The 26077-nt window shown below is 51.7% G+C and overlaps 1 protein-coding gene across 1 annotated transcript; it reads right to left on the bottom strand.

The window, feature by feature from the left end:
- Positions 1 to 658: 658 nt before the first annotated feature.
- TRPV1 (transient receptor potential cation channel subfamily V member 1) lies at positions 659 to 25673 on the bottom strand. The gene is made up of 16 exons (XM_069483461.1): positions 25559 to 25673; positions 20728 to 21044; positions 19858 to 20024; positions 19631 to 19783; positions 18927 to 19067; positions 18495 to 18793; positions 17474 to 17653; positions 14927 to 15085; positions 13580 to 13675; positions 11795 to 11865; positions 7996 to 8161; positions 7526 to 7592; positions 5086 to 5408; positions 3997 to 4124; positions 3500 to 3615; positions 659 to 1263 (listed from the first exon to the last, which is right to left on the bottom strand). The coding sequence occupies exons 2-16, from the start codon at positions 21009 to 21011 to the stop codon at positions 1091 to 1093; spliced, it is 2523 nt and encodes an 840-aa protein (XP_069339562.1). The 5' UTR covers positions 21012 to 21044; positions 25559 to 25673; the 3' UTR covers positions 659 to 1090.
- Between the last annotated feature and the right edge of the window lie 404 nt (positions 25674 to 26077).

Below are 26077 nucleotides of genomic sequence, written 5' to 3'. Positions count from 1 at the left end.
GAAGGAATGCTCTCACCCATGGGTAACAACTAAAGGGTGACCAGAGGCTCCTAGCCATATGGGCTAGAGCATGCACACGCACACACATGCACACACACATGTGCTCCTAGCCATATGGAGTAGTGCATGCACACTCACACATGCACACACACGTGTGCTCCTAGCCATACGGGGTAGAGCATGCACACTCACACATGCACACACACGTGTGCTCCTAGCCATACGGGGTAGTGTACACAGATACACACATGCATGTACACACGCATGCACAGACTGCACAGAGCCAGTTAACTATGCCAGCCCAATGACTAGTACAAACTTCACACTTGATATGATAGATACGTATGTCTTTATTTATTTGATGAATGACAGGATGAACAGGGGCAGAAGCATGTACCATGGCAGGGAAGCAGGACTGGGGTCCCTACAAATGGAAGATCACTGACAAATTCTCACCATGTGGCTTAGGGATGTGGTTCTGTGCTTTTTACCTGGACAGCAATCGAGCCACTATGTTGGAGACTGTGCTATATCACACAGAAGGATGAAGTCACTCCTGCCACAACCTGGCTCTGCCGCAGCTGGGAATGGGACTAGCCTCTCCCACCTTCTCTGGGGAGGAAACCACATCACCCCCCAGACCATCTGGGCAGGTGAGACAGTGAGCGCAATGCGGGGAGGAAGGGCTTCGGCATTTTACATCACAGGGAGTTTTTTGTTCTCCAGGGTGTTTTCCTGGCCTTCATTTACTTTTGCTCCCAGGCATATAAAATCAAAAAGAACAAGGGCCTAACCTGTGTGTCCCAGTAGAGATACACCATTCACACTGTGATAAAGCAAGTAGAAACTCGAAAGCCAGGTCACTTCCTGTTAGGAGAGTCACTTGGGGACAGGGAGGGTTGCAAGAGCATCTCTTCCCATGCATCCGACAATGCTTCCCACAGCTTGTCCGGCGTAGTTTCAGGCAAGAAAGTTCTGGGCAGGCATGGAGCGGGCCAGGCGGCTGACAGAGCACTGGTGTCCCCCAACAGTCCCCTGTGGTAGCCGGGTCCCCGAGGGCCCAGTGTCCAAACCGCCCTGTGTGCCGTCCTCACTTCTCCCCGGAAGCAGCGGGATTCTTGAAGACCTCGGCATCCTCTGGCTTAAGGGACCCCGCAAACTGCCTCAGATGCACGTCCTCAGGCTGAGCAGAGTGTCTGTCTCGGGCACTTGCGTCTCTTAAAAGGGGAACCAAGGCAAAGTTCTTCCAGTTTCTCCCTGAAGCTGAAGGGTAAAATATCATTACTACCTTGGAGGCAGCAAACAAACATTTACTTGTTGGCCTCACAAGTCTCCAGATAAAAGGAGGCCCCAGCCTGCGAGTGCTTCCTGAGGTACCCGGATCACTGCGATGTCCTCTTCCCTCGGCTGTTCAAGGAGCCTCATCCACCCTATTGGCCCCTTAAATTCTCTTCCTCCACCCCACCCTGACTTGGTCGTGACCTCAAGAAAGTCCATCGCTTGCCTCTCTCGGCCTCCATTTCCTCCCTGCCCGAGCGGGAGGGAGAGGAAGTCTCCACAGAGCAATGCTGGGCCTGCCCCACGAGTGGCTCCACACCGATTCAGGTCAGGGTGATGAACAACAGCCAAAGAATCCGGATTTGGGGTCCAGGCCCCACCAGGGCAGAGCAGATTGGGAACAATGCCAAGGGAAGCAAAGGGACACTAGGCCTCGAATGGGGACCTCAAGTGTGGTCTGAAATCCCAGGAAGCTCCTGAGGAAGACCCAGTTGTCTTCCCCAGAGTCACCTCCAGCCCCTGGACACCTCAGACGAGTGGCAGCCAAGCGGGAAGACTGTGTGTGCCCTCCTTCCATTTGCCACAGCCCTGGCCAGCCAAGCCCTCTGCTGGGCCCCCTTGGGTCAGGTCTCTCTGGAAAACCAGCCTAAACGCACACCTCCCAGCCTCAGCCCCTCTGCTGGTGTCCACCACTGGCCACATCTCAAAGGCACCACAATGCCAGAGGCTGGTGTCCCGTCGTGACTACTCTAGCCGAATTCTGCAGGGCCTGGTGTTTCCCCAGCCCTGCAGGCGGACACTGGCCTGTCTGACACCAAGCACCAACCGCTGAAGGACCATCCCTCTGGGAACCCGGGCAGAGTAGCAGGAGGGCTCTGTGGGGACACAGGCCAGCTGGGATACTGTCTACTGGCTGGCCGGGTGGTGGGGACACCCAGCCTCAGGGACTATGTGGCCTCGCCCTGGTTCAAGGGCTTTCAAAGTCAGTACAGGACAACTAGTGCCCACTTCCCACAGTTCGGATGCCCAGAGCCCTTCGTATCCTCCCACTCCCTCTTCTACTCACCCTTTTCTCCCCTGGCCTTTCTCTCACACGTCCCCCTGCCCCCCTTCCAATCACACACTATGGTTGGTGGGGAGAGGAGAGGTCCTTGTCATCTGAATTATCTGACTATTCATTACTGGAGTTTCTACTGTTACAAAGTTGAGTAAGAAAGCAAGAGGAATGGATAAACAAAATGTGCTGTATCCATGCCATGGAATATTATTCAGTCAGACACAAAAGGACAAATATTACACAATTCCACCAATATGAGGTACCTAGAATAGACAAATTCATAGAGACAGAAAACAGAATAGAAGTTACCAGGGGCTGAGGGGAAGAGGGAATGGAGACTTACTGCTTAGTGGGTACCAAGTGTCAGTTTAGGATGATGAGAAAGTTCTGGAAATAGTGGTGATGGGGGCACAACAATGTCAGTGTACTTAATGCCATTGACTTGTATACTTAAAAATGGTTAAAATGAGAAATTTCATGTGATATATATTTTACCACAATTTTTTTAAAAACTAAAAACAAAGAATTAGTGTACGGTTGTCATTATAATTCAAAATTTGTTCAGCATAAACTATGTTTACTTCATTTTAAATACATGTTCTCTAGACCTTTAATTCAATGTTTATTGTTAAATGTTTACCAATAACTGTTAAATGACTTTCTTTCTGGTGGTCGTTTTCCCCTCCCCCTGCCCTCCTCTCCGCCTTGCCTGGACATGTCTGTGACAGGTCAGTGTTCACATGTGCCTGTTCGCGTCCATGCAGCCTCCCAGAGCCATGATGTGATGTGCACTCATGGGGTGTGAGGGACAGGCCGGGGAGGCAGGGCAGCCCGCGTGAGCTGGCCACCCCAGGTGGCTGGGTGTGGGCTGAGCTGCCTCCCCTGGGGCACTGAGGACAGGAGCCTGCGCCAGCTGCTGGCACAGTGGCTTGCACGGGCTTGCTGAGCAGTCAGCCATGCCGGAACATGCAAGGTACACGCGAGTGCCCAACCCGAGTGTGTGCATGTGGCTGCCACCAGGGGCTGTTACGGAGCCCTGGGGTAGGGGCGGGGGGATAGAGGCACGAGGAAGCCTGCAGGAGTGGGAGGGAATCCACAAGGCTCCACCTGCCCAACCTCAGGCCACCAGCTTTCGTGCCACAGCACCCGCCCCTCACGCCTCACCTCTACCTGGCCGCAGGGAGAAGCTCAGGGTGCGCTTGACGCCCTCGCAGTTGCCCGGGTCTTCGTTGATGATCCCCACATTGGTGTTCCAGGTGGTCCAGTTCACCTCATCCACTCTGCAGGGTAAAGGGACAAGGAGCAGGGAGCTGGCAGGCTGGGAGCCATGCCCCGCGTCCCAGGCCAAGGGCTCAGTCCCACGGGCCAATCCTGAGACGCCCATAGAGCAGGATGGAGGCCCAGCTGGCAGGGGAGGGCAGACAGGGCCTTGCGTTTTGGACACCAGCCCTGAAGATGTGCTCTCTGACCACATATTGAGGCCGAGACTTTAAATATTCTGTTCCTGGTTCTGACCCCACTCACTAGGTGACCCTTTCTGGACACCTCAAATTTTCCAATATCTTATGTTGTGTCCCACCAGCCAAGGTGTAAGCTGGGTCCCTGGTGCCCGCAGCTGAGCCCCGGAGCTCTCCAAGCTTTGATTCCTGCTTGGGCGTTACCTGAAGCACCACCTGTAGTCGTCCTTGCCGTCGGGTGTGTACCCCACCTGCAGCAGCTTGCCTGAGCGGAAGGCCTTCCGCATGCACTTCAGGAAGCTCTTCTCCGTGTCCAGGATGGTGATGGCTCTCTACGGGAAGACAGGACAGGCAGAGGCCGAGGGCTCCTGCAGGGGCTGCCCTGGCTGCTGGTGCTGGCTGCCAGGACCAGCCCCGCCAGGGTCTCTCCCAGCCCCAGACACCTCCGAGCTGGACCTCCAGTGCCCTCTGCCCCAGGTTTGTTTCCGTGGCCTGGTGGGGACACGCTCCATGAAAGGAGCGCAGCGTGTCCAGCCTCAGACCTGCCCAGGCACGGCTGGTGCCTGCTGGGTCTGGGCAGGGCAGCCTGAGGGGGGACATGGAGTGTCCCAGCCCCTTCCCTGAGGAGCTTACAAGGGGCAACATAGGGCAGTGGTGAAAAGCAGGGCCTTAGAGGGAGACCGCCTGGGCCGGATCCTGGCTCTGCTGCTTACTAGCCATGCGGCCTTGAATACAGACACCTAAACCCTCTAGGCCTCAGTGTCTTTATCCAAAAATGGGATAGTAATAGAATCTACTTCACTGGATTGTTGCAAGGATTAAGTGAGATCAGGTAAGACACATCAAACAGTACCTATCATAGAGTACGTGCTACTTAATGAGAATATTTTTATCAATGTTAGCTGAGGAGGTAGAGATGACCTACATGGCACAGAAAGGCAGCTGTCAGGGCCCTGCCCCATATTACCTGCTCCCCCGAGTCTGGTCTCTGGAGCCTACTCTGGAGATGGTAGCCCCCCATGTCCTTCCCCGGGGGACCACCCAGCCCACAGGCAAACGCAGTGTCTCTGAATGCCAGCTGAGCTAATCTGACACTGAGCAGGTGCTGGTGGCAGGGGAACCTGCTGGAAGGGAGTCCACTGAGGGAGATGCTACCGCTTGATTGACATCTGGGCATGGCTTGGCTTTCTGCCCCCTCCTCAAATCCTACAGGGGCTCACGTGCCCAGTTGTGTAGAGCAGCAGACAGAGCAGCCGACACCCTCCTGGCTGCTCACCCCACCAACCGACCCACCTGCAACTTCCAGATGTTCTTGCTTTCCTGTGCGATCTTGTTGACGGTCTCGCCCATGAGGGCGATGAGCATGTTGAGCAGGAGGATGTAGGTGAGGATCACGTAGGCCAGTAGCAGGATGATGAAGACAGCCTTGAAGTCGTAGTTCTCAGTGAACTCCAGATCACCCATGCCGATGGTGAACTTGAACAGCTCCAGACACGTGGAGTACAGGCTGTTGTAGGAGCTGTCCGATGGCCTGCAGCCATGCCCCCGCAACTTATGCGATGTGGACTCAGTCGACACGGAGTTGTTCTTCCCGTCCTCAATCAGTGTCACCACCGCTAGGGGGCACAGGGTGGGAGGAGTGCAGCTGGATGAAAGCCAAAACCCCAGGTGCCCTGACATACATCCCCACTACCCCAGGATGGGTCTGCAGCAGGCATGATGCTCAGTCAAGTGGTGCTTTTGTGGGAATTTTTTAAAGCACCCCTTCTTGAAAACTGTCAAAAAGTTGTCATAATACACTGGTTTGTTGTAAGAACTTTATCATTATCTGCTAGAAAAAAATGTTAAAATAAATATACAAATCTATATGTACAATATGAATACAGCCATCTTTGTGCAGTGCACAACATGCTTAATCTTACATGTCAGCTCTGGCTCCATACCCACTTTGTAAGTCACACTGTCTGCCTGTGTCCCTTAGAAGTCCATTCCAGAACCATGGATTCTGAATAGCTCAAAGCAGAATGGCCTATTCCGACATTCTGCACTCTTTTGGGGGAGGTATAGTCTGGAGCCTGAGATCTTCTGTAGAAGTTGTGCACCATGGTAGTATCAGTATCCACTAACCCCCTTAGCCAAGTCCCTACTGATATGCAGGATCTTCGGATCCAGGTGCCAGAGCCCACACCTACCAGGTCCCTCCTAGTCACAGCTGCCCACCCCTCCAAGATAGAGATTCCAAAACAAACTGCAGGGTGGGGGCAGGGGAGGGTGCACCACATGAACCATGTAACTGCAGGACTCGGATGAGGATCAAAGCAGAGCCGTGTCCTCAAAAATGTTGTGGATGTGTCTAAAGAGCACAGGAGCCAGCTTGAAGGGGCTTCCAATGACTAAATCTCAGACAACTTGAGTATCAAAATAAACGATGATAGTAAGGATTATAACCCATTTAACAAAGTGAAAATCCATGGGGAAAAACAAAGAATCCATGAGGCCATTCTGATACAAATACATAAATAGATATGGGAGATGGAAACCTCTTCCTCATAATAGAATGTCAGCCAATAATGTGGAAGGAATTATGGAGTCACAAAATCAGCATTTGGCCACCATCATAGGATTAAGTGATTCAGCAGGACTTATCAATGGATGCTCTAACTATCGGGCAAAAGTCTGAATGAGAAACAGGGTATTCACGTAGTCTCAAACCATCCCCTCACAAATGACTTATCAATTACAAAAGGAAAGATAGCAACTTTGCAATGGAAAAATCTGGCAGATCCACCAAAACCAAGTAATCAAAGTTAACATCACCAGAAATGAGACAAACCAACCTCTTGTGACTCCCGATAAACTGCACTGAAGAAGACACACATTATTTCCTTGATATTCTGGCCAAAAATGCATATCCAAATATAATCGTAAGGATACATCAGGCATACCCAAATGGAGAAACATTGCACAAAACAACTGGCCTTTGCTCATTAAAAATGCTAAGGTCACAAAAGACAAGGAAAGACTGAGGAACTGCTCTAGATTAAAGGAGACTAGAGGGGCGTGACAACAGGATGTAATGCATGCTCCAGGATGTTCTGTAAAAGACATTATTATTAGGACAATTGGTGGAATTCGGGGAAGGGCTACAGATCAGCTAAGAGTGTGTATCAATGTTACTTTTGTGATTTTGATCATTGTATTGTGTTTATGTAAGAGAATGTTCTTTCTTTTAGGAAATACACTGAGAAGTATTTAGTGTTTCATGTTTGCAACTTACTCTCAGTCTTTTTAAAGTGAAGGGTACATGTGTGTTTGCGCGTGTGTGTGCATGTGTGTATAGGAGGAGAGAAAGTGATAAAAACGTGGTAAAATTTGGAAAATCTGGGTAAAGAGTATAGAGAAGTTATTCGTGCTATTCTTACAACTTTCCTGTAAGCCAGAAATAATGTAGAAATAAATATTTTAAAACCCGAACCAAAATGCAGCTATACTTCAGACAAGCAGCACTTCCCACCTGAAAAGTTACTTAAAACATTTTATGGATCACATTTCCAAGTTCTCAGAGTCACGTTGGTGTGTCCTTTGTCCATCCACTCTGCAGGTGCATGTCACCTGCAGACACACACCTGCCTACCCCACCTGGCTCCTCCTCACCCAGCCCCTGGCAGAGTCCTCAGGAAGTCGAGGCAAGCAGGAGCCCTGCCCTCCCACTAGCCCTGCCCAAGCCCGTTACCTGTGGAAAACCCGAACAAGAAAATGACATAGACAAACATGAAACGACACAGGTCTCTCAGGATCATCTGCAGGAGAGAGCAGGTATATCAGAGCCAAGGCCAGGCCCAGGGAGGAGCCGGGGGAAGGGCCAGGACTGCATCGGCCTGGGGGTTGATCAGGGGAACATGCAGGAGAGTTTGGGTTGGTGGTTTTCAGCTCAGGTGTCATGAGGGAGTCATCCACACCTCCCCCCACAGCCTTTGTTCTGGCCAGGAAAGGGGGACCTGGTATGCAGAAGGATCAGTGTCAGGGGACCCCCTACGCCTAGATCAAGGATAGATCTCCTGGGTCTTGGGGAATGGCCTGGGAGCTAAGCCGGCACCTCCCCTGACAATGCAGAGAGCAGGGACAGAGCTTGTGGGACAGTCTCACACACCCCTGAGGCAAGCAGGGCTCTGAGGGGCTCCCACTGAGGCACAGGGCACCCACCTTCTCAATCATGACAGCGTAGATGCCCATCTGCTGGAAGCCACGGGTGTAGTAGAGCATGTTGGTCCAGCCCAAGGCCAGGGAGAAGACCATGGAAGCCACATACTCCTTGCGGTGGCTGAAGTACAGCACCACAGTCGCCAGCATGAACAGTGACTGTATAAAGCTGAGGGTGGAGTGACAGGAAGCTGTTTCCAGGCACCAGGGAGGCTGATTGGGCCTCTCCTCAGAGGTAGTAGCTAGGGCCGGGCTGTCCTGCCTCCTTTTGCCCAGGTTGCAGGGGCTTCTTGGGGGAGCAATTTCACACCCAAGGAGCAAAAATTGGCTCAGGGTAGGTGCAAAATCTTATTCTCTTTATGTATAAATCAAAGATTTAAATATAAAAAGACATACAGTGTACTTATGGCATTAAAATTTCAAGAGGAGGGATTAGAAAAACATATCTAAAAAGGCAATAATTATAAAAGGCTAAGAAACACTGCTTGAGCCCCAACAAACTTCCTGCCTAGTCCCCAGGAATAAGAGCCTCACTGGACATCAGATAACCTAGGAGCCCTAGGCCAGTGAGGAGGGCAGGCCATGCTCTCCTGAAAAACCATGGGGAGTGTCTGCTAGTCATACCCTCAGAAAGAGCAGAGCCAGGGAAAATGGCCCTCAGCCCCTTAGTCCAGTGGAGGGTAGCCAAGTAGGAGCCCTGAATGGGGGAAGGACAGCTGAATGATCCTATGACAGGGTCTGCTCAATGGCCACTCGTTCACTGTGGCCTCCTCCAGAAAGGCCCCCGGCTGCATTTCCACAGTAGACCATACTGACCACCTTGCCTCCCATTTGTGTGAAAGAACCCAGCAAAAAGCCAACACTGTGCTGCTGAGAGTTAGTTGAAAGCTGGTATCAATAAACTGGCTCAATTAGAGTCTGTTTTCTAGTTCTGCTGCAATGAAAAAACATTGCTCAGCATTTGTGGAACCCCTGGCCAAAATGAGAACTGATGCCAGTTGAAATAGGCAAAAGATTGTCTCTGGCAACAACTGGGGTCCCCCCCCATATGAATTTGGGGAGTTGGAAAGCAATGAACAACGGAAAGTGACTTAGCAGACCCAAGAAAGCCAAATCTGAAGCCAGCATGGGGGAAAGCTGAGAATTGACTCTTGGAATCAAGGAGCTTCAAAAGGACCCCCAGAGGGGATGCAAAGGAGGGCCTAAAATAAGGAAGAACAGAGCTTTTGTCTCTTAAGTAGATAAAACAGAGAGTCTTTGGACCCAGGTTCATCCAGAACCATTGAAAGTATTGGTATTTTGCCTAAAAACAGGGAGATTGTGTGATTGTATACAATCCAGATTACAGAAAGCCCTCTTTCCTAACTCATCTCTCAAAAAGCTGGCAACCGAATGTCTTCCCTCCAAGTAGAAGATTGACAAAATGCTCTCTGTGAAATCTGATAACCCCAAGAAGAAAGACCCTAATAGACTGACTTCAGGAATTATCCAATAAATGGTTTATCTAGATCAGCCTATAGTGAAGCAAAAAATTGATGAGATCCATCCAGCCCCACTTCTCAGTCCTCCACTCTAATCATAAGTAGATGCCAAGGATTCCCAGATATTCTGAGGGGAGAGCTCTAACACAAAAGAGAAAAAACAAACAAATGGGAAACAACAACTTGTAGAACAGAAAAACTATGCAAAAAAAAGAAAAACTTCTTAAAAGCTATCTTACTGGTCTCAGAGAGACAAAAGAAGATATTGTATCCATGAAACAAGAAAAGAGTACTATAAATAAAGAATGAAGAGAATTTTTTAAAGCATTTAGAAATTAAAAATATGATATCAAAATGATAAACTCAATAGAAAGTTTAGAAATTAAAGTTGATTTGAAGCTCCCAAAATGTAGAGACAAATATAAAGAGATAGAACACAAGTGAGAAAATATAAGAAAACTAGTTCAGGGCTAGTTCAGGAGGTTCAATACACAAATCATAGGGTTTCTAGAAGAGGGATCAAGAAATAATTCAAGAAAATATCCCAAAACTAAAGGACATAAATTTTCAGATTGAAAGAGCGTACTAAATGTTCAGAAGATTGGATAAAAACAAACCCATATAAAAATGCATCATTAAGTTTCAGAACACTAGGGGCATAAATAAGATACAAAGAGAAAAACCAAAACAGATCTTAAAAGAGGATCCAGAATCCGAGTGGTTTCATCTATAATACTGGAAGCAAAGAAACAATGGAGAAATATCTTTGAGTTTTCTAAAGAATTTTATACCCAACCAAACTATCAACTGAATGTGATGATACAGCAGAGATATTCTCAGACACACAAGATTTAAATGAAACTTTACTCCCCTCTTCCCCACTATGTATCTTCTCTCTTTGGTTCAAGATGCCCTCCTCCAAAACAAAGAAGTAAACCAGGAAAGAAGAAAGCATTGGGTTCAGAAAATAAGAGATCCAGCTCACGAGAAAAGTGAAAGGGATCTCCAAGATGTTAGTGAAGGAATGATGCCTGTATACAGGAGCAATGTGACTCAAGATTCAGGCACACTGAAAGCTGTCATCACTCCACCCTCTACCATTATACCCTCTTTTTTCACCAGATGAAAATACTGAAGGATGTGCTCAAATAAAACAAGGGGGAAAACCAAGAAAGAAGAAGATATGAGAAAGAGACAGGAACTCCAACCTGGGGGGAAAGCAATAAGAATTCCAAGGCTGGCAGCAAAGAGAAGTCCCAGGACAACAGCTAAGCAGCAGGCCTGGAGAACAACCAGCCCAGTTAGAAAGAGAAGACAGAGCTCCAGGACGAAATCCCTCAAGAAAAAAAAGGGGTGGGGGAAGATCTGATAATGCAATATATGTGATTGATCTTGAGGGAAATTATACTGAGAGATTTGGGGAGATGTGGGAAGAATTAGCAACGGCCACAAAGAAAACTAAACAAGTGAAAAACAAGGTAATTATTAACTTCAGAAGAAACAAAAGAAAAGAAAAGAAATATTATAGAATATTGTGAAGCTCAGCTGTGAATATTCACAGAGGCATAAGAATGTAAATACTGAATGCTGATTAAAACAAAAAATTATTCCATAACCACATAATAAGATTCCAGCTCATTTTCTGAAGGAAGGGGGTTCCCTGTGACATTCACACTGTTTTATAACTGTTTTTGCTCATCTGTTTCCTTCTAAAGCAGTGGTTCTCAACCAGGAGTGATTCCCACATCCCCTCCCCAAGTGGGGGGCCTTTGGCAACATCTGGAGACATTTTTGATTGTCAAGACTAAGCGATGGGGAGAACTACAGGTTTCTAGTAGTAGAGGCCAGGGATGCTGCTAAATATTCTACAATGCACAGGGCAGCCCCTCCACCACCACAACTAAGAATTATCCAGTCTAAAATGTCAGTAGTACCAAGCTTGAGGAACCCTGCTGTAAAGATTGGAAATTCCTTGAAGGCCGGAGCCGTGTCTATTTCATCTCAGTATCCCTGTGCCAACCCCGTAAATGGCAGATGGATGAAAGGTGGGCAAGGGTACATCTAACTCAGGCTCTCAGTCATGTGAGCCCAGGGCACAATTTGTCAATCCCCAGCACCCGGGGCATATCTGGCACAGTGCAGACCCTCAGCGCTCATTCATCCAACAAATACTTACCGAATGCCTTCCATCATTCCTTCACCATGTTCACTGAGGTCCTACTATGTGCCAGGCTCAGCACAAGTGAGAGAATGAGTAAGAACTGATTGCTCTCTCCTCAGGACTGGGCCAAAAGAGGTACAAGGGTCAAAGTGTCACTTACAAAAACATCTCGCTGTAGCTGTCCACGAACAAGGCCTTCATGGATGGCCGCCTCTGCAGGAAATACTGAATCTGCAGGTAAACAGACCGAGTCAGATCCCAGGAAATGTTAGATGTGGCCAAATGGTGAGCACCCGAACGCTTTCTAAACGGGGTCACTGTGGGGCAGTGGCATGCGCCAAAGCAGAGATTATGGAAAGAGTGAAACAGCCCGGATCAGGCCAATAGGGTGATGTTAGGTCAGTGGAGATTTTTTTAAAATACGGAGTGGATTTACAACTATACCTAAAAATAAAGACAGGAAAGAAAATCACCCAAATGTTATCAATTGCTATGAATGAATGATGGGATTGAGCGATTTTTTCCTTCTTTTGAATTGGTGCTTTTTTTTCTTAATTTTAAGTAAGCATTAAAGTAAAAATTCTCTTAATCAGCCTCTACTGAACTCATTCACCAGATGAACCATTGCGGCTGCGAGGTCCTCACTAGGACACCCACAGGCCTCTGCTCCCTCCCACGGGTCAGTCCTGCCTCTGCCAGGCGGCTTTTATGGCTTTGTACTTTATTATAATGTAAATTATGAGAGTGAAAGGAAAGACAGCTGTTTCTATGAAGACAAAGTCCAGTAACTTGGAAAGACTCCATAAAGGTGAGTCAAAAAAAAAAAAAAAAAAACTGGGTATAGCTTAAACCCAAAAGATTGGGGGTTTAAATAATCACAATTATCTCAAATTCTGCATTCAGGTCTCTTTGTACACATCTAAGTTCTGGTTCCTCCTTAAAGAAGCCGAAACTAGAAATTATAGATGACACATTACAGGTATGGTTTTTTTTTTTTTTGAGACAGAGTCTCACTCTGTTGCCCAGGCTAGAGTGAGTGCCGTGGCGTCAGCCTAGCTCACAGCAACCTCAAACTCCTGAGCTCAAGCGATCCTCCTGTCTCAGCCTCCCGAGTAGCTGGGACTACAGGCATGCACCACCATGCCCGGCTAATTTTTTCTATATATATTTTTAGCTGTCCATATAATTTCTTTCTATTTTTAGTAGAGGTGGGGGTCTCGCTCTTGCTCAGGCTGGTCTCGAACTCCTGAGCTCAAACGATCCGCCCACCTCGGCCTCCCAGAGTGCTAGGATTACAGGCGTGAGCCACCGCGCCCGGCCACAGGCATGGTTTTTGCAAGAGAGGTGACGTAAAATTCCAAACAGAGGTCCCACAATGACAAGACTGCTCCTACATTAGAAAATGGGCCAAGGATCATGCAGGTATGAGTTTTCAGTTAAAATAAAATGATTCTGGTATACATGTAGATTTCCTTCATTGTTCTGGGCTTTAACAGACTATTTTGATTAATTGAACAACTACCAGTCATGATCCCTTAAGAGGCTTCCACTCTACCTCTATAATTATATATAACATGCTCACCGGGAAGAACCCTGCCTGTCTATTTGCAAGCTTGACTACCCTGGGCCTGTGGGCATGCACTGGGCCGACCACACACCAGCTGTGAATGCCCAAAATAAAATGAATTGTCATTTTATTTTAACTCAAAAGTCATATATGCACAATCCTGGGCTATTTTTCTAATGTGGGGATAGGTTTGTCCTTGAATGCGGGGCCACTGTTTGGGATTTTACATCATCTTTCTTGCAAAAGCCATACCTATAATACATCATCTAAGATTTCTAAGTGCCTGATGAATAAAAAAAGTGAGTGAGCAATGAGTGCTTCTCTTAGCTTTTTGTTTTGGTGATAAGGGAGACTCACAGAGTGGGAAGGAATGCTTACCCCTCGGAAAAAAAAGTAGACTCCCCCTGCCACAGACAGGATTTCTCCCGTGGCTCGGAAATAGTCTTCAACAGTGTTTTTCATCTGAAACGGAGGCTGTGAGAGGCAGAGAAGTGGGTCTTACTTACTAATTCATTCATTCAACAAACATTTACCGGGTACCAAGCCCTGTGATTAGCACCCAGTCCCTGCCCAGAAGGCACAGCCTCCATCAGGGAGAGACACGCAAAGACAATGCATTACTATAGGGACACTTGCAAAGAGGCCCCTCTGTGGGACCTAATTCCTCGAAGTGGCAGCCTCCAGGTGCCGAGCGGAGTGTCCTCACAGTGCTGTGCTGCTCCCAGGCAATGTCCCTGCAGGCCCAGAGCTCCCCTTGGCTGGGAGCACGGTGATGGGATAGGTGGAGGTGGAGGCGCCCTTACAGTTCCACTGCCATAGGAGTCCTGCTGCCCCCACGGCCCACAGGAGCACCTGCTATCCCAGGAGTGTCAGGGACCCCCATGGACAATGGAACAAGAGATGATCCCACACACATATGCAGGCTTTGTCCTTGAGTGTCAGCCACCATTTTTGAAGTGGGCTTCCTTTCAGCTTACGAGCACTGTTTCCTAAGCACTAGTTCATGGGCTTGTCTTATTAGCACATTTCTTTTTTCTGTTAAAATGAAATCATTCTATGGTCTTAATAGGTGGATAGAAATCAGGTTTCACCTAACCATGAAGTGGAGTTTTTAAAGCCAAATTTACAATAAAAATGCCCTGGAAATCAAGGCGGCAAGTTAAGTGCCCTGGGTCTGGAACAGGAAGGACTCAGTTCAGGAATTCCATGGCGTCCATGGCTCCTGGCAGAGGAAAAACTCTGGTCTTAGGCTGATTTTATGGATGGCCCAGGGTCTGGCACAGAAGGAGTGCTCGGAAGTATAAGTCCAGAGAATGCGTGATGAGCGAGCGAGTGAATAAAGAGGACAGGCCAGCAAGATGGCGGCGGGCTCGGGGCCTATACCATCCCATGTCCCTGCGGACACCCCAGCCAGGGGCAAGCTGCTTCCTGTGCCCTAATTCCTGTATGCTTTCTAACCGAGTATTCCCCTCTGCCACCAGGGACCTTAGTGACACACGATCAGCCTCCCCAGACCTCAAGGCCAAAGGAAAGGGGCTGAGGACTGTCACCAAGACAGCCTGAGAGGGAAGCTGAGCACAGGGACAGCAGGCTTTCCAGGTGATCTTTCTGTAGCTCCAGCGAGCTGGGAAAAGTTCAGGGCAGAGCCTGGGCCTGGGATCCAGTGGGGCTTATGGGAACATCCACACCCCACCCCCCGATCGAGGCCTGAGCCTCTGGCCGCACCAAGCCATCCACAGGCCTGTAGTAGGCGACCACGGTGAAGATGATCATATACAAGGAGTAGGCGAAGAAGTTGAAGTAGAAGATGCGCTTGACAAATCTGTCCCACTTGTCCTGCAGGAGTCGGTTCAGCGGCTCCACCAAGAGCATGTCGTGGCGATTCTAGAGGGAGCAAAGAGAAGTGAGGCTCGCTCCCCCCAACAGGAACCGCCTCGCACGCCCACACCAGCCTGTGGCGCTGCTCGCCCCCTCGTCACCAGGACAGTCCCGGCCTGACCATGCCTCGGCCCACGGAGAAGGTCTGAACCAGCTCTGCACCGAATCACTGAGTGACCACCCTCTTGGCTTAAGTGTCCCTTTGGGCCCAGTGACTGGGGTGAAACTGGACAAGCCCCGAGTGCTCACTGAAGGGCCCACAGTATTGCCCCACACGCTGTGCCCACTATCCCCAGTAACTCCCTCCTGAGAGCCCGCCTCCTCCTCACTCCCGCAGCCAGGGGAAGAAGCCAGCTCTACCCGGCGTGAGGCCGCCCCAGAGGGGCTGAAGGCAGGCAGGGAAGAGCCTCTGGCTTCCTGGCTTCCAGCGCTGGGTCGGGCAGGGAGCAGGGGTGGCGATTACCGACACGTGAGGCACACAGGGAACCACTGCGGTGGGTGAACCCAGGGCCTGGGTTCCATCATTACAAATATGCTTTGGGGCAAAAGTCTCATAGCCGGGGACTTCGTTAAAGTTCAAGTGTCCCTGGGATGGATGAGCCAAAATCCTGATGAGCCTGGCTTCTCTCAGGCCATTGAGCCCAACCCCCAGCTCGAGCGTGAGCTCCCTCCACGAGGTCCCCATTCAGTGTCATCTTGAACACCTCTCTCCCAGCGTCTGGAGACCCACAAACCGCAGGGAACGTCTATTCTTTACAGTAAGGCTGGGCCTCTCTGCTTCCCACCATCGTCCCAGCTCTGCCCAAGGAGCTCCAGGACAAGTCTACACTCCTGGCCCCCGAGAGCCTTCAGAGACATAGAGACGGCAGCGGTGGCCCCAGAGCCTGTCCTCTCCAGGCCAAACACCAACGTTCTTTTTGAGGCCGTTTCCTGTCTGGGCTACTTCTCCTGGAACCTTTGCACCCGGGACTCTGAGTCAGAGGCCCAGATTTGGCCCCGGTGGGGTTGACAGGGCAGAACAGACCAGGCCTCTCCTCCCCTGGACGCTTCCTGTAAATGTGCCCCTGACCTATGAGACATCACGCAGCCCCTCATCACCGATGGCACAGACTCCAGCCCAAAGTCTGCCTTAGAGGCCCAGAGCATTGCCTTGGAAAGAAGGGGCAGGTAAGGTGGCCTTTCAAAGCAGTGGTGGCAGTATGGGCTGTTCTATAAGTGACATTAAGACCTTCATTTGGAACTAAAATGATTTGGTAAGATGCCTAACTCACACCCACACAAAAACAAATTCTAGATAATTAAAGCGACAAACATAAAATACCTATTAGGGAGCTGAAAAAAAAAATACAGAAGGATATGTGTGTGATGTAGAAGTGGAAAAGGTCCTCCCAAGCAAGACAGAAGTCACAGACGCTACAGAAGACAAAGGCTCACCCATTTGACCCTATCAAAATGAAAAGCAAATGATGCCATAAATGAAGTTAAACGGTGGGAGAAAAGAATATGGCAACACATGCCATAGAGGAAGGATCGATCCACTCTGTAATGACAGTGTCTACAACCAAACACGATGAGACACGTGGTCTCCCCCAGGAGAAGCTGCACAGGACAACGAATAGGAAATCTACCAAAGAAATACGAAAGATCAAGAAACACGAATAAATGCTCAGCCTCACAGTGATCAAGAAAACGAGAATTAAGACATTAATGAGATAGCATTTTTGGCTTCATTGATTTAAACTAGTTTTAAAAAAAGATTGCTAACATTCAGGCAAAGACATACCCACTGGGTAGGCACGTGCGTCCATTCAGTAGCGTTCAAATATGAAGTGAACATACTTTTTGATTTAGCAATTCCAATTCCAGGTAGCTTTCCTTGAAAAACTCCCAAACCCACACCAAGTGGCCTGCAGTATTGTAGCAGCAAAAACTGGGAATAACCCAAATGTTGCCCTGTGGACACTTACTGCCTATCCCTACAATGGAATAGTATGTGGCAATTTTTTTTAATGGGGCAGACCTCTATGTACTGATATAAAACTATCTGCAAGACATGCCATTAAGTGAAAAACCAGGTTGTTCTACATTCTGTATGGCATGATCCCGTTTATGTAAACAAAATGAAATGACATATTTTTAAATGATATTAAAGGAGGGTCCCTTTTGTCTATGTATCTCTGAGATGTTTCTATCTTTATGGGGCCATAATCATGTACTGTCGGTATGCTTAGGGAAGACATTCAGTGGGAATGAAAGGGAAGAGGAGACTGCAGGGCATGGGCCGGGCAGTACATTTGCACTGATGGGAGGACAGAGGGAGACAGGCCAGGGGCTGGGGCTGGAGTGTGGTGGCCCTGAAGTCCCCTCCAGCTATGTCCCAGCCCTGCCACTCACAGGGGTCTCACTACTGCTGTAGGCGATCACCTCCAGCACCGAGTTCTTCTCACAGGTGTCGATGCAGGACAGGTCGTAGAGCGAGGAGTGCACAGGCCCGTAGGCCCACTCGGTGAACTTCCTGGACAGGTGCCTGCACTCAGGCTCCTGGATCTCCCTCTGGAGAATGTAGGCCAAGACCTGCCACCGGGGAACAGGAGCCTGTTAGAGGCCAGCCTGGGGCCCAGCCACAAGGAGCACCCCTATGTCAGTCACCAGCTCTGCTTGGAGAATAACGCTGCTTCCCAGCCCCGCCCCAGGTAAGCCCCTACCCGCTCCTGACCTCCAACCGCATCAACCCACCACTGCCTCAGACTCCACCTGCAGCCACATGGGGCCGCCGCCCCGTCACACCAGGGCCCCTAGCTCTACCATCTCACGGCAAAGGACAGTGGTGTCCGTTCTAGAAAACCTCAAGCCAGAAGGACATGAACAGAAAATTCAAGGAATGAAACCAACGTCATAAAGCCAGGCTCTTCATCCTAAGGGGCTCATCTGGGCAGGGACAGGCTTCCAAAATCCCCTGGGCCTGAGACGCCCACTCGCCTCCAATTCCCAGCAGCCCCACACCCACCATCAACCTTCTGTGGCCCCTGATTTCACTTGGGCCTGCCCTACCCCACCCTCTCCCCTTAGGACCTCCCTGTCACCCAAAATTCCCGCCTGCCATGGGCAAACACCAGCAGCTTCTTTTTCTGTTTCACCCTAGGCCTGAGCCCCTGCCACCCCAGGCCCTAGCAGCCCACCCCCACCCCATCTCTTGTTGCCAATGCCCAGGGTTAGAAATCAGAAGTCCTGCACTCTGCCCAGCTGCTCCTGATTTCCCTGACTTGGTCTAACAGACCTACAAGCTGGTGTGACAGAATCGGAGTCCCGCATGCACTGTGGCGGCGATGCCAGGCACCCGCAGTGAGGCGGGCAGTCCTCTCCCGCAGCACCATCTCAAGTGGCGCTCCCAGCCTGGGCCGAAGCCCCCTCCTACCCCGATCTTCCCGCTGCCGGCGGCCAGGGCCAGCGGAATCATCCCCTTCTTGTTGGTGAGCTCCTCCAGCTTCAGCGTAGGGTGGAGTTTGGCCCCCAGGATCAGAATCTCGTTGTACATGGTTGTCACAAACTTGGTGTTGTCAACCGTGTTGTCGGCCACCTCCACCAGTGCATGCAGCACCGTGTTGCCCCCCGAGTCCCTGGCGCTGATGTCAGCTGGCTGCCAGGAGTTCTGCAGCAGGAACTTCACGATGGCCAGCTGGTTGGTGCATGCGGCCAGGGACAGGGGCAGCTCACCTGCAGCCAACACAGGGGCTGGGGTGGGTCTCGGGAGTGGGATAGGGGCAACCCCTGAACCACCAGGCCTCCAGCTCCCTCTGCCTCTGCCCCATTCTCAAAAAGCCAAGTGTCTGCCACATGGTCTCCCTACCGAAGTAGAAGCCAGGCCGCCCTTTGGTGTTCTTAAAGAAATCTCCATTGGCCGCAGCCTGGACGTCTGCTCCATTCTCCACCAGGAGGGTCACCAGTGCCATGTTTCGCCTCTCGATGGCAATGTGCAGTGCTGTCTGGCCTACAGAGGACACATGGCGCTGGCTGTGTGGTCACAGTCCTGCGGGGTCGGCCAGACAGGTACTGGGGGAGGGCCTGGGTGGGCAGCAGCTGCTACAGGGGGAACTGGGCAGAAAGCGCCTGGCTGACCCCCACTGCAAGGGGCCAGGCCAGGATCTGCCAAGGGGACCCTGGGAGGTCCTGAGGCAGGAATAGAGACCCTGGGAACGGGAGATAACAGATTGGAAGACAGAGGAGTCAAAATAACCAAGAAATTTTGCAAAGAACAGCAGCAGAGAGGCCAGAGGCTGTGACTTCCAGGGGAGGGACCACCAAGCTCGCAAAGGGGATGCAGGGACCTCACAGGCCGAAGGAGGAGACAGCAAATGAGGAAGGCAGGGACCATCAGAACCAGGAGAAACCAAACGAGCAGATGGGGAGGCAGGGACCCCCAGGACCGGGAGCCACCAACACTATGGCTGGGACAGGGAGTAGGGAACTCAGAGCAGTAAGGAGGCCCCAGGCAGGACCACGCCCTCCTGGTTCCAGGCAGCTGAGCCACGCCTGACCCTGCTGCCCTCTCACCCTTGTAGTAGCTGTCCGTGTAGCTGGCGTTGACAAACTCCTTCAGGCTGTCCGTCTGCCGGGCGATCTCCAGCAGTAGGGGGATGGTGTCGTTCTGCCCCTCGTGCAGGTTGAGCATGGCTTTCAGCAGACAGGTCTTCCCTGTCTCGGGGTCTGAAAGACAAGGGGAGGGTCAGAGCAGGGCTGGGGCCAGGGCCCTCCCAGGAACCCAGCGCTCCCAGGGACACCTTTGAACTCGCTGTCGGTGAGCTGCTTCTTGCTCTTCTGCAGGAAGAGGAGCAGGCTCTCCAGCTCCTGGCAGTTATTCTGAGCCACGGCTTCAAAGATCCTCCTGCGGTCATAGAGCTTGAGGGTCTTCTCAGCGCTGGCAGTGACAGAGTCCTGGGACAGCTGCCTGCAGGCCACAAAATACCCTCTTCTCGTGCCCTGGTCTCTGCTCAGCCCTGCGGCCTTCAGAGCTTATCACGGAAACACAGCCAAACCCCAAGGCAGATCAAAAGGGGAAAAAACCTTATACAAAAGCCACCCCTCAATTGAGGTGACTTTCCGGGAAGCCAACATGACAGGGAACAGTGGGGCACATGTGTCCCCATTCTGTCCCCACCTTGTCTGTAAACACCATCTAGAAAGTCTCCACCAACACCACTACCTCCTACACCCAGAGCCCTCGCTTCTCTGCCTGCTGGGGAGCTGGGGCTCAGGAGGTCATAGCCCGGCGGGGGCTGGAGGCAAGGGTTTGGCCCCTGCTAAGGGAAAAGGGGTCCTGCAGCTCCCCAAGACAGCCAGCCTGTGGGCCCTCCCTGCCCTGCTATTTCATACTCACTGTCCAAAAGCCTCCTGGCCTTGAGCTTTTGCACTTAAAGTCCAAGTGTTTGGGGCTGGTGAGCATTCCAGGCCTTGGACACCGAGAGGTCAGCTGGCAGCTGGGGTCAGCGTATACACCAGCCTCAGTGACTGTGTGTCCTGTGAGGTCATCTGAGTGCAGACGCTGGACCAGACCACCTTGAAGACCCCCCAGCTCCCTGGCTCTATGACTTTAGCCAGAAGCCAACCACCATGTGGCACCTGCAGGGAGGGGGCTCCAAATGCAGACTCACCTGGCACAGGTGGGGCCATCCCCATGCCTCTGGACGATGACAACCGGGCTGACCGTGATGGTCGGGCAGGAGGCCAGCTCGCCTTCCTCATAAGAGCCATCCATGGAGGACTTCTCCTCCGAGTCGCCCTTCCCAAAGAGCCGGGTGCGCCGCTTGGCCATGGAGAAGTGGAGCTTGGCTGGAGATGGCTTGGAGTCAGGGTCTCCAACCAGGGGGTCTGGGCAGGAGTCTTGTTGGGGTGGGTCCTCAGACTTCCCCAGGTCTGAGCTACCCCATTTCTTCATCCTTGCCGGAACCTCTGTGGCCCAATATACAGCCTGTGGGCAGCCACCAAGACCGGTTTGATCCCAACTTCAGGACTACACCCTTGGCCGCCACCTGCCCTCCTTGCTAAGAGCGAGGTGAAGCAGGGCACCCCAAGGGCCAACTGGCTGCTGCTCCCACCCCCCAGAACTGACGCTTTCAGGATTGCACCTCCCACCCAGAGGCCCAGGGGACCGGCGGGCCTAGCAGTGCTTGGGCTGTTCCCGTGATCGCCGACATCAGCAGACTCTGGGGGACACGGGTTAGACTGGTCCCTCCCCTTCTCTGGGCCTCAGTTGCCTCATGTGCAGAGTGAGGATGATAACCACTGCTCTGCCTCCCTCCCAAGATCAGAACAAGGGGAACAATGGGGGTGGCCGGCGCTGGCTGCATTCGGGAAGTAACTCATGATGAGGATGGCTCAGCCCCGGACAGCCAGGCAGTCTATGTCCCCTGAACACAGTGACCAGCTGAGACCAACACACCCACACTCTGCCCTGCAGGGTCCCCCTCTGCCCTGTGTCCGCCTGCCATCAGCCATGCGCACGGCCTGCCTTTGCTCTGCAACTTGGCAGCCATTCCATTTGCACAGGGTTGTGGCCTTTTTTTCTTGCACTTTTTATCATTTTTGTGAAATTTGTATATTTCGAGCATCCTGGCCCTGAACTTTTAGGCTTTAAGTGATTTGGGGCTGTTGGACCTTCTTAAGCCTAAACCCCTAGAGGCGGGCTGGTAGCCGGAGCAGCACGTGTCGCTGTACATGAGTGCTGGAACTGCTTTCTGCTCCCTTCCGAGCCATATTTCCTACGCCCCCTCCACCTGGGTGGGCCTGCCCCATCCCTGGTGCCCAGGGCTGTCCCGCCCATTCCATATTGTGGCCTTTATCCTACAGTGCCACCACCTGGGGTGCTTTTTTCTGCTTCTGCCCTTGCCCAGATCCACCTCTCAGATGCTACCCGCCTCGAGATCCAGCAGTGACACTGCCTCCTCCATGAAGCCCCCTAATCCCCGCACTGGTCAAGCTCCCGTCCCCCTCCAGAGTGGCCCAGCTCACTGACCATCCACCCCTCATGGCCCTCTTGGCGGTCCACGATAGGGCCTAGCAATCCCTGTCTGTCACTGCTGTGTCTTCTCCACACCCTGGGACCTCCTCCCAGGCAGAAGTCCTGCCCCATCCATCTCTCTAAGAAAAAGCTGCGCTGGGCACCGTGGGGGTCATGATCAGATACAGACCCTTCTAAGTCCTGTTTCCGTGGGAAATTAGGGAGATGAATGTTCCAGCAGTGGCTGGTTTCCAGAAAATAGCCACCGAAGGAGTGGGAGGCTTCTCAAGTCCTGCATTTTTGAGTGAAAATTCAGGCCGGGAAAATCCAGCGCACATGGCCAGGCCATGGCAATAAATCAGCTACGCCAGATCCATGAGAAAAAAAAATGAAGCAGCCTCATCACTCCACATCCTGCCAACAGGACAGACAGCTGACGACAGGCCCATGTCCCTTCCCGCCTGTCAACCTGCTCTCAGTAGGGCCTGCGTCTTTCTCTGATTCACCCGTCAGGGGGACACCCCGCAGCAGGAAGTGTTCCCAGCCACAGGAAGCCCCACTTCCAGCCACTCACCCATGTGCTCACCCCCTCACTCAACACCCGTCTACTGAGTCTTCCTGGGTGCCCGTCCCCGTGCTGGGACCACGGAGAGGATCAGACCCCATCTGAGACAGAAACCAGGTGCAGGCCTGGATACAGGGACTGAAAGAGGGCTTCATGGGGGAGGTGACAGATGAGCTGGGCCCGGAAGGGGACAGAGCTGGGCTGGGGCTGGGGGGAGAGGGCAGGGATCCCCCAAGCAGCTGATGAAAAGGAAGTCGGTGGGTCTGGAGAAAAGGCCACAGGGTCAGAACCAGACAGCTGCCGGCCTTGAATTCCCAGGAACAGAAAGTGGACATTATTATGTGGACAGCAGGAAGCCATGGGTTGCTTCAGAAGCACAGGGACTGGGCGCCAGTCTGTGCTTTCAGAAGATAACTTCCTGTCAAGGACTGTTTACGGTTTGGGGAACCTGTCAGCATTTAAAAGCACCGGATGCCTGGGCGCGGTGGCTCAAGACTGTAATCCTAGCACTCTGGGAGGCTGAGGTGGGAGGATCACTTGAGCTCAGGAGTTTGAGACCAGCCTGAGCAAGAGCGAGATACTGTCTACAAAAAAATAGAAAAATCAGGTAGGCTGTTGGCGCATGCCTGTAGTCCCAGCTACTCAGGAGGCTGGAGAATCACTTGAGCCCAGGAGTTTGAGGTTGCAGTGAGCTATGATGACGCCACTGCACTCTAGCCAGGGCGACAGAGCGAGACTCTGTCTCAAAAATAAAATTAAATTAAAAAATAAAAATAAAAGGCACCAAAAAAAAAAAAAAAAGGGCCGGGCGCGGTGGCTCACGCCTGTAATCCTAGCACTCTGGGAGGCCGAGGCGGGTGGATCGCTCAAGGTCAGGAGTTCGAGACCAGCCTGAGCAAGAGTGAGACCCCTGTCTCTACTAAAAATAGAAAGAAATTATATGGACAACTAAAATATATATATACAAAAAATTAGCCGGGCATGGTGGCGCATGCCTGTAGTCCCAGCTACTCGGGAGGCTGAGGCAGTAGGATCGCTTAAGTCCAGGAGTTTGAGGTTGCTGTGAGCTAGGCTGACGCCACGGCACTCACTCTAGCCCGGGCAACAAAGCGAGACTCTGTCTCAAAAAAAAATAAATAAATAAAAGGCACCAGAAGCTAATGAGAATAAAAATAATTGACATGTTTGAGCATGTGCCATGCACAAAGCAGACACTGTTCTAAGCACTTCACATACATTCACTTGCTTAATTCTCACAACGTCCCTAAGAAGTAAATATTTCACAGGTGAGGAAACTGAGGCACACAGCAGTTATGTTCCTTGCCCAGGGTCACACAGTAAGAGGTGAAATTTGGATCTGATCCCAGGCGGCCTGGCTCCAGGGCATCTCCAATACTCCGCCACCGTCCTGGAGCTCTGCGGCTCTTTCTCAGCTGTGAAACTCAGCCCAGACCAACAAGGGCCTGGGAGCCACTCAGACTAGCCACTCCCACCCCTGGGAACAGGCACAACCCGAAGCACCCTCCTGCTCCAACACGCATCCCAGGAAGCTCAAACCCCCAAAAGGAAACATGAATAAGACCCAGGCCATGTCCCACACCTGCCTCTCCCAGGAATATCTGTGGTCTCCCTTCGGATGTGGCTGACCACAAAACTGAGAATAAACTAATCTCGGACCAGCAGCTCTTAACGGCACAACAAGAGTACATCTTTCAGCAAGAAGCTCCAGGAACCTTTCAGCAATGTTCTTTGTTAGCAGCTTTGCCTCTTCCTCACACCAGTCCCGCTCTTACCAAAGCCAGTAAACAGGAAACAGACCACGTGGTACTGTCATTTAGTCAGTCAACAAACCCTGAATCTACACTGCACACTCTGCACCTGATTCTCTACTGGAAACCAAGCTTCTCCCAGGGCACCAGGTGGGACAGGGACTGAGAGGCCATTTGCTCTGGGCTGGGAGGGGTAACAGGGACAGGATAGTCTGTCACCGCCATGTCTCGGGTGTGCCCTGCACCTGAGCCCATGATGCACCTGTCATCACAGAATGTTCTACAGTGATCGGGGGAATTTCCTACCATGATTTAGGCAAATGAGTATTGGTTGTTTCATGGAGATGGTGGTTCTGATTTATACAAGATTCACAGACTTATCAATCTGGACTAAAGAATGGTCCTGAAAAAACGACCCTGCCCGCAAAGATCGGGTTTGACCTCTGGTTCTTTCTCAACTCCAGAGCCAGAAAGGACACTGCCCACCACCTGGGAGAAGGCTCTCCTCTCTCCTCAGTTCAGGTGAGGCACCCTGGGGTGTGGCTGTCCCGCACCCCTCTCTGCCCAAAGCATCCGTCCATGTGGGCTCTTGGGAGCACCTCCCTCTCTCGGTCTGTGACTTTACACCGAGAGAACACTGGTCCAGGACCCAGCCCAGATCATTGTCATTGCCTCGTCCTACCTGAGCATCTCCTAAAGCAGGCTGGGGGCTTCCCATCCGGGGGTGAAGAACAAAGAGAGAGTAGAGCCCAGGGCTCCTGCCTCCCAGCCCCACGCTCCTCCACTCCACACAGAGAGCAACGTGCTGGAAACCTCCAGCCACAAACCACCAGCCTCAGCAGCCGCTGAAGCCTCTTCACCCCAGGACGCCCCTGGTGCAGGAGCAAATGCAATAAGCATCGATAACACCAGCCACCGCCATCCCTTACCACGAGCCGGGCTAAGTGCGCTGCAACTTCAGCCTCGCAACCACCTTTGAGGCAGCCACTGTTTTCATCCCCAGTTTCCAGATGGGTAACTGAGGTGCAGAGAAACTGGTCGAAGTCACAGTCACACGCCTAGAAAGTGGCAGGGCCCAGCTTTTGACTGCTCACTGTGCCATCCTGAAAGCTGACATCTGCGTTGGCCATCAAACAACAAAAGGGACTCACCAGCTAGACGCGGGCACAGCCCGGACCGCGGGTGCCGGTGTGAGCTCAAAGGCAGTTGCCACTTGCAGGGAGCGTTGGGCCGGTGAGGGAGAAGAGTGGCCTCCCTGCCTCCGGGAGGGAGTGAGGGTCCTCAGCTCCGCCCCGGGCCGCGCTGCTCCACACCGGCAGGGGTGGGCTGTGGGCGCACTCTGGCACGCAAGGAAACCGTTTCCAGCAATGGCAGCGGCAGCTGCTGCGGCGGCTCTGATTCCCAGAGGATCCCAAAGCTTTTCCCATCATTTTTGCCCTTTTTCAGAAACCACTTAGCCGCTGCCCCTCCTCCAGCTGTGCCAGAGCTGCAGTGCACTTACCAGAGCCCAGAGCCAGCCAGAGTCTCGACCTCAGCTCTCAGAGGAGGGCGATGCTCGGCCTCCCAAACCCACCGCTCCTGCACGCGGAGGTCTGGGAAGCAGCTCCACAAATGCACTTTCACAGCCAGAGACGTAGAAACCAGCAGCCTAGAACTGCTCTGTTTTCAAA

Source organism: Eulemur rufifrons, chromosome 9, assembly GCF_041146395.1.
Source record: "Eulemur rufifrons isolate Redbay chromosome 9, OSU_ERuf_1, whole genome shotgun sequence".
Classification (NCBI taxonomy): domain Eukaryota; kingdom Metazoa; phylum Chordata; class Mammalia; order Primates; family Lemuridae; genus Eulemur; species Eulemur rufifrons.
The sequence above is the reverse complement of the archived record's forward strand: the minus strand, read 5'-3'. Positions and strand labels throughout refer to the sequence as shown.

What these genes read in the sequence shown, in the direction of transcription:
- TRPV1 (XM_069483461.1), bottom strand. Translation starts at nt 21,011, where the DNA reads ATGAAGAAATGGGGTAGCTCAGACCTGGGGAAGTCTGAGGACCCACCC. An exon ending in AGAACATCTGGAAGTTGCAG is followed by an intron (nt 4,125 to 5,085) that starts GTGGGTCGGTTG and finishes GTCTTCCCGTAG; the next exon opens with AGAGCCATCACCATCCTGGA. An exon ending in CTCCCTGCGGCCAGGTAGAG is followed by an intron (nt 1,264 to 3,499) that starts GTGAGGCGTGAG and finishes TTTACCCTTCAG; the next exon opens with CTTCAGGGAGAAACTGGAAG.